General features: G+C 38.7%; 1 protein-coding gene across 2 annotated transcripts in view; it reads right to left on the bottom strand.

Annotated features, from left to right (window-relative positions):
- The window catches only part of LOC141101413 (E3 SUMO-protein ligase RanBP2-like), a 197446-nt gene that overhangs the window by 2129 nt on the left and 186803 nt on the right, over window positions 1–8514 (bottom strand). For both annotated transcript variants that reach the window (XM_073590495.1, XM_073590494.1), the window contains exons 26-27: window positions 1889–2034; window positions 786–1059 (exon numbers count right to left, since the gene is read on the bottom strand). In XM_073590495.1, coding sequence (XP_073446596.1) covers window positions 786–1059; window positions 1889–2034 — 420 coding nt within the window. The remainder of the gene's footprint in view (window positions 1–785; window positions 1060–1888; window positions 2035–8514) is intronic.

Below are 8514 nucleotides of genomic sequence, written 5' to 3'. Positions count from 1 at the left end.
GTACTTCTTCCTAGGTCATTAAGGGGTTAAATTGAGTTTCTCTTTTCCTAAATTTTTTATACATCACTTTTTTTTTTTTTCGTTTAGTTCACAAATTGTGCACCCTCATGAAGTCATAAATTATTGTTGGGGGGCATTACAGATTTTTTTTTTTATATCAAATTAAACTTGTAACTAGGGATTGGCACATTAGCCCCAGTTATAGGGCAAACTCAGCCTCCAGTCTGCACTGTGGAACTGACCTTGGTCTGCGAAGACCAGCAGCTCCTGCTAACTCCCATCATCCAGCAATCACATGATCGCTGGTTCCAGTGGAGGAAACGCTGTACTCACTTCCTAATCTGTATAAATATCGCTCTGTCAATACTGTGTATACAGCGATCAGGAAGGGAGAGATGGTAATAAACCCCATCTGGATTCTCTATGAGAAATCCAGCTGTGTCCGACAGCCGTCTACCCATTCATGCACGATCTTTTGTAGCGGATTACTATGCAAAGACATTTTAGAACGTCATTGCAGAGTTACATGATGAGTGACTGGAGAAGGCTATGGGCAGTCTGGAGGTCGTTAAGGTTATACAGGGGTTTAGATGACAAATCAAAGGTAAACTGAGCAATATTTTTTAATTTTGGAATGGACTCCCAGCAACAGTAAGGCTCAGTCATCAGTCTGGCTGCGAGGATGAAAAGCCTTAATTTACAGTTTCTGCTTACAGTAGGAGAATATTACACTTGCATTAGGTAACTGCTTATATGACTTTTCATATTTTTCAGCAAATACTTACCAGAATAATCTTGTGCTGTCCAAACCAGGGCATTATTAGATGTATTTAATGGAGCCAGTTTAATTTCCTTTGAGATCATATGGTTAGCACATACTTTTAGAACTTGGTCTCGACGCATCAGAACACGGTAACATTTCTTCTCTTGATGGAAAAGGATTTTTATCTCTCCTACTCCTCTCTCCTTCCACTGATTGACATCTCTGTCCCACCGATACAGCTTTATCCGTTCTTTAAAAAGAATCTCTTCATCTTCTTCTCCTGATTTAACTTCCACCTAGGCAAATCATAAATGCACAACTATTATTGCGTATCAAGCTTACCACATAGATTTGCCAGTCTTAAAAGGGGTTGCCCAGGCTTGTGGTTCAAGTCTGCAGTCACTCTATGTAACTGTAGACTTATGAATCCTCACAGCGTGCAGAATGAGCAATGTCAGGATTCTCTGATGCCGGGCGCTGCGAGATGCAATTTGTGCAAGCCCTAGATAATCCCTACCGCGTGTGAATACATGAACCCCCAAGCCTGAATAACCCCTTAAGATTTTATCCTTCTAGTGTATGCATATAATAAACATCTCATTAGTCTGATTTGTGCCACATTTTCAGTCGATCCTGAAGCATAGGGAAAACATACACAGCAACTTGCAAATTAAAACTAAACATTGCAAAATCTTACTCAAAATTCAGAAACTGCTGTATTTTTTTGCCTTTTAAAATAGTAAAAAAATCTAACCAATAGTGAGTATCTGATTACATATGCAAAGCTATATGTCTGGTCTCTATGTTTAGGACCGTTATTGTATTATGGTATGCATGTAACTTGTTTCTTTGGTACTACTGAGTTTCTCCGCACCACAAACAGGAAGAAATAAACAATTTGTGTCATGTCAGAAAACTAGGCTTAAGGTTACCATCCACCTGTCGCGTCTTCCCTACTTCCTCATAGACTGTAAGCTTGCGAGCAGGGCCCACACTCCTCTTTGTATCTGTTGATTTATGTGATTGTTATGCTGTAATATCGCTTATTGTCTGTACAAGTCCCCGCTAAAATGTAAAGCGCTGCAGAATATGTTGGCGCTATAGAAATAAAATTATTATTATTACCTCTGGTAAAGAAACAATGGGCTCAAAATGCACGTCATCACTGTGAACCACATCTTCATCATTTTCACCTTCATGCTCTGACCTTTGGCTCTGTGCTGTAGAGCTAAACACCGCTGCTCCCGTGTTCGCCCACTGAAAGTTTGTAGCTGAAGGGGATCAAAACAAAATAAGGATATTTTTTCCCCCATTTAATTTTTCTATTTCAATAGATTTAATTTACCCAAATAAATGTTATATCGTACAGTTTTAAGTCTTCACACACCACAATAAAAATGAAGTCTAGAAATGTCAGTGAGAGATCTCTCCATTTTACTACCTATCCAACGTACTATAAGTGAATTGTGATTATAACTAGTGCAAAGGAACTGCAATAGTGGTACAAATGTGACAAAGCAGTGTTCCACGGGAATAAAAATGATTGCTTAATTTCCTCAGATTGGGTTAAAAAAAAAATAAAAAAATCTGTAAATATTTGTCCCAAATTCCAGTGCTTACCCAGTCCCCATGCATGCATCCTGGTACCATCTTTAAAGCACCGGAAATACCATCCAAGGGTATGGGCACAACGATTTTTTCAAGCAGATTCTGTACAGAAAATTGCCTGAAGTGCTAACTAAACTTTCAGAAGAATGAGCATACGCATTTCTATGTAAATACGACTTGCTGTTTCAAGTGTCACACTGGGGCGCCAAGGACCCACCAGCATCGACGACTCTGAGCACACACGGTCCAGCTACAAGCAAATATATAAAACAAGGTAACATAATAGTTTGTTAAATGAATGATGACCAGGTTGCCTTTGTCTGTACAATTGAATTGTGCCAACTACTGCTCATATAGGAGGATGGGGGTCCTCATGCACAGTAGCCCACTGGGGGATTCACCTATTCCACCATGGGTCAGGCAAAGCCTCACTGTTCCTATGTTGAGTCTTTTGAGCATCTTTAACACCTTCAGATTTTAAGGCCAAGTTCACACTTTCAGTATTTGGTCAGCATCTTATATCAGTATTTGGAATATAATAGAAACACGTCACCACTTCTGTATTTATCACCCACTCCTGGTTTTGGCTTACAGATACTGATGTAAAATACTGACCAAATACTGAGTGTGTGTATGTGGCCTAAGGCCTCTTTCACACTTCTGTTTTTGACGATCAGTCAAAATCCGCCAGGTTTTGAAAAAAACAGATCCGCCATTTTTTTTTGCAGATCCGTTTTTTTCCCAATTGAGTTGCATTACTGGCGGATGTTGACGGATGGCCATCCGTTGGATCTGTGAGGATCCGCCAAATTTTTTGCGTCCACCGGCATGCCTGGACGAACCTTGCAACGTTTTTGTTGTTGTTGGATCCGCATTTTCCATTGCGCATGCCCGGAGAAAGGAAGTCAGGGAGAAAATTAACCCTGAAATCCTTTCCGGCGGACGAAAAAAAAAGTCTCTCTCTCAGCGGTTCCTTTAAAATTCTTCATTCTGCGGATCCGTCAAAAAAACGGTTCCTGTGGCATCCGTTCACATCAGTTAGGAACGGATCCGCTTTTCCGCCTTTTTGGCGGATTTTAACTGACAAAAAACTGAAGTGTGAAAGAGGCCTAAGCGGTTTCAAGAAGGGACATGACCATTGTAAGAGTTTGAAGGTTGGGAAGGCTTAAAAGATACCTGTGGGTCTGATGGCTTTAAGCAATTTTTTTTTGCTCCCTGGGAGAGGAGTTTCAGCAGATACTTATAGTGTAATAAAAAAAAACAACAAAAAAAACCACCAATATACTTACTATATCAATTCCTCATGGCTTTCAAGATTTCTGTTGCTGTTCAATAGTTATTTTTCAATGTGTACTTTCAGCGGCTAAAAATGTCACCTAGTTGCATGACTCCTTACCACCCACAGGTCTTATCCCTGTGATGTAACAGAGGAGCCAGGCGGCTGCGTGCCCATCACACTGCAATGACAGACGTGTGCTCATGGGTTCACACTAAATGGCTTACCAGAGCTCTTGAAAAACCACCAGGAATTGATACAAAGATTATATTGGAAAACCACCAAACAATCTATAATCCCTTGAAGACGGAGCTAGTTTTGACCTCAATGACTAGGCCAAATGCTATAAATCTTACAGTGTCACTTTATGTGGTAAATAACTCTGGAACGCTTCAACGGATCCTACTGATTGTGAGATTTTTTTTGTGTGACATATTGTACTTCATGATAGCGGTAAATTTTGGTTTAGATTTTCATAAATATAAGCAAATTATATTGAAACTTTGACACAAAATGTGAATATTTCACAAATGTCAAGCTTTAAATTTTTATGCTTTTAAATTAGAGAGTACTGACCTACAAAATAGTTAATAAATAACATTTCCCACAAGACTCCTTTACATCTGCATGATTTTTTAAACTTTTTTGTTAGGAAGTTAGAAGGGTTCCAACTTGATCAGCAACTTCTGATTTTTTTCAAAGAAATTTACAAAACTTTTTTCTTTTTTTATGGGGTGGGCCCAAAAGTGACAACATTCTAAAAACTGCACCCCTTGTAGTCCTAAAAAAACCACATTTAAGAAGTTCATTAACCCTTCAGGTGCTTCACGGCAATTAATGGAATGTGGAAGAAAAAAAACAAACATTTTATTTTAGCCCCCAAATTTTTACTTTCGCAAGGGTAACATTACAAAATGAACCCCAAAATTCATTGTGCAACTTATCCCGAGTACGCAGATACCCCATTTGTGGGACAAAACTACTGTTTCGGCACACGGCAGAGCTCAGGAGGGAAAGAGCACCTTTTGAACCCAAAAATAGTTGGTATCGAGAGTGGACGCGATGTTGCGTTTGGAGAGCCCCTGATGTGCTTAAACAGTGGAAACTCCACCCAACTGACCCCATTTTTTGGAAACTACACCCCTCAAGGAATGTATCAGGATGTGTGATGCACACCTTGAATCCCCAGGTGCTTCACAAAAGTTTATAACAGAGTGGTTTAAAATAAACAAAATCACATTTTTCCCGACAAAAAAATGTTCTTTTAGACACATACTTAGCATTTTCACAAGGGTAGCAGAGAAAAATGGACCATTCAATTTGCTGTGCAATTTCTGCAGAGTACATCAATTTGCCATATGTGGTCAAAAACTACTTTTGAGGCACAGTGCCAAGCACAGAAGGGAAGAAGTGCCATATTGGAGTTCAGATTTTGCTGGAATAGTTTGAGGGTGCCATGTCACATTGGCAGAGCCCCCGAGGTGTCAAGACATCAGAAACCCCCATAACTGATGTCATTTTCAAACTACAACTCACAATCAATTCATCTAGGGATGCAGTGATCATATTGTCACCACATGTGCCTCACAGAAATTTATACCCATTGGGTGAAGAATAATTACATTTTCACCGCTAAAACATTGTTTTAGCCCCACATTTTTTAAGGGCTAAATGAAAAAATGGACCTCAGTTTGTTGTGGAATTTCTCCTGAGTAGGCCAAAATAATGTGTAATCGAGAACCGCATATTATTGTACAGATATTATTATTATGGTTTGCGGATGCCATGACCCACTGGGAGAATGGATTTTTGAGGGACCCATGTATTGGAAACTCCCCAAAAGTGATACCATTTAAAAACCGCACCCCTCTCAAATACTTTAAAACTGTTAGGAACATTTTTTTTTTTTTTAACTCTTCAGTTGCTACATAGGAATTAACGCAAACTGGAATTAAAAAAAATATAAATTAAAATTTTAACTCTAAAACCTTGCTTTAGGCCCAAATTTCTCACACCAAAAAGTGGACCTTACACTTTGTTACCCAATTTATGAGTGCAGCTATACCCCACATGTATTCTAATGCAAAAAGACCAAACATCCAATATTAGAATTGTGTAACCGCAAATGGAATGAAAACTAATGACACAACGTGTATAATATAAACAATTCAGATATTAATTATATAAAAAAATCATTACATGATGAATAAAAAACGGAAAAGGGAATTGCAGCCCAACAAAAAATTCAAGACAAAACATAAAATACGGATAAAAAATGCACATTTTTCTATTTTTTTTTACCCACCTCCTGTGCATTTTTTATCCATATTTTATGTTTTGTCTTGAATTTTTTTGTTGGGTTGCTATTCCCTTTTCCATTTTTTATTCATCATGTAATGATTTTTTTTATATATAATTTATTAATAAAATCTGAATTGTTTATATTATACACATTGTGTCATGTTATAGTTAGGTTCATATATATTTGGACAGAGACAACATTTTTCTAATTTTGGTTCTAGACATTACCACAATGAATTTTAAACAAAACAATTCAGATGCAGTTGAAGTTCAGACTTTCAGCTTTCATTTGAGGGTATCCACATTAAAATTGGATGAAGGGTTTAGGAGTTTCAGCTCCTTAACATGTGCCACCCTGTTTTTAAAGGGACCAAAAGTAATTGGACAGATTAAATAATTGTAAATAAAATGTTCATTTCTAGTACTTGGTTGAAAATGACTTTGTTGGCAATGACTGTCTGAAGTCTTGAACTCATGGACATCACCAGACGCTGTGTTTCCTCCTTTTTGATGTTCTGCCAGGCCTTCACTGTGGTGGTTTTCAGTTGCTGTTTGTTGGTGGGCCTTTCTGTCTGAAGTTTAGTCTTTAACAAGTGAGATGCATGCTCAATTGGGTTGAGATCAGGTGACTGACTTGGCCATTCAAGAATATTCCACTTCTTTGCTTTAATAAACTCCTGGGTTGCTTTGGCTTTATGTTTTGGGTCATTGTCCATCTGTAGTATGAAACGACGACCAATCAGTTTGGCTGCATTTGGCTGGATCTGAGCACACAGTATGGCTCTGAATACCTCAGAATTCATTCGGCTGCTTCTGTCCTGTGTCACATCATCAATAAACACTAGTGACCCAGTGCCACTGGCAGCCATGCATGCCCCAGCCATCACACTGCCTCCGCCGTGTTTTACAGATGATGTGGTATGCTTTGGATCATGAGCTGTACCACGCCTTCACCATACTTTTCTCTTTCCATCATTCTGGTAGAGGTCGATCTTGGTTTCATCTGTCCAAAGAATGTTCTTCCAGAACTGTGCTGGCTTTTTTAGATTTTTTTTTTTTTTTTTTTAGCAAAGTCCAGTTTAGCCTTTTGATTCTTGATGCTTATGAGTGGCTTGCACCGTGCAGTGAACCCTCTGTATTTACTATCATGCAGTCTGCTCTTTATGGTAGATTTGGATATTGATACGCCTACCTCCTGGAGAGTGTTGTTCACTTGGTTAGCTGTTGTGAAGGGGTTTCTCTTCACCATGAAGACTATTCTGCGATCATCCACCACTGTTGTCTTCCGTGGGCGCCCAGGTCTATTTGCATCAATGAGTTCATCAGTGCTTTCTTTCTTTCTCAGGATGTACCAAACTGTAGACTTTGCCACTCCTAATGTTGTAGCAATTTCTCAGATGGGTTTTTTCTGTTTTTGCAGCTTAAGGATGGCTTGTTTCACCTGCATGGAGAGCTCCTTTGACCAAATGTTTCTTTCACAGCAAAACCTTCCAAATGCAAGCAATACACCTCAGATCAACTCCAGGCCTTTTATCTGCTTAATTGAGAATGACATAACGAAGGGATTGCCCACACCTGTCCATGAAATAGCCTTGGAGTCAATTGTCCAATTACTTTTGGTTCCTTTAAAAACAGGGTGGCACATGTTAAGGAGCTGAAACTCCTAAACCCTTCATTCAATTTTAATGTGAATACTCTCAAATGAAAGCTGAAAGTCTGAACTTCAACTGCATCTGAATTGTTTTGTTTAAAATTCATTGTGGTAATGTCTAGAACCAAAATTAGAAAAATGTTGTCTCTGTCCAAATATATATGGACCTGTGTGTTGACTGTATGCATTAAAATACTTAACCAGTCACCATTTCCAGTGCTGCTATGTTCTTCTCCTGGATTAAGTGACCACAATATTTATGGGCAGACCGGAAGTCACCATCGATGCAAGTCTATGAGACTCCAAATTAAACTCTCATACACTTACATTAAGAAAGGGACTAACAATCCTCTGTGGGAGCTGACCAGTAGGATCTGAGGTCACAAAATAGAAATGAGGGACTATAAAAGCACTAGAAATGGCAGGAGAGCTTGACCGGCGAGTATTTTAAAGCAATACAGTTCAACTGGCGGATCTACTGACTCGAGATAACTGCCTCATATATTTCTATAAGGCTAATAGTTAGTGAAGGTCAGGACAACCACTTGCTGTTACTGGGTATTTCAATGCCAACAGGTCAGTGTTTCACAAATATGAGTTTGGCCTTGGTAATAAAAGGTCTAACAATCATAACTGGTCATATTCCTAGGAGGCTATAATGCCACAGCAGTTGCTCCTGTGCCCAGATTCTCTACGTGAACTGTACATCCTGCTTAGGGACTAATAGATGTCATTATTGAGACCAGCTTTAATGAACAAAAGGAATAGAAGAAATAAAAGAACCTCAAAAACAGCCAGAATCAAAAATGATGCACCAGATACCAGTCTTAAAGGTATTACCATTATTTTATCCTAAAAATTAGATGCCCTGGTAATTTAATTTCAATACATATCAAGAACTGAAAACAATGTAGA

This window comes from Dendrobates tinctorius, unplaced genomic scaffold (assembly GCF_039654945.1).
Source record: "Dendrobates tinctorius isolate UK_male_01 unplaced genomic scaffold, ASM3965494v1 ptg000117l, whole genome shotgun sequence".
Lineage (NCBI taxonomy): Eukaryota > Metazoa > Chordata > Amphibia > Anura > Dendrobatidae > Dendrobates > Dendrobates tinctorius.
Note: the sequence above shows the minus strand (reverse complement) of the source record. Positions and strands in the feature narration are given on the sequence as shown.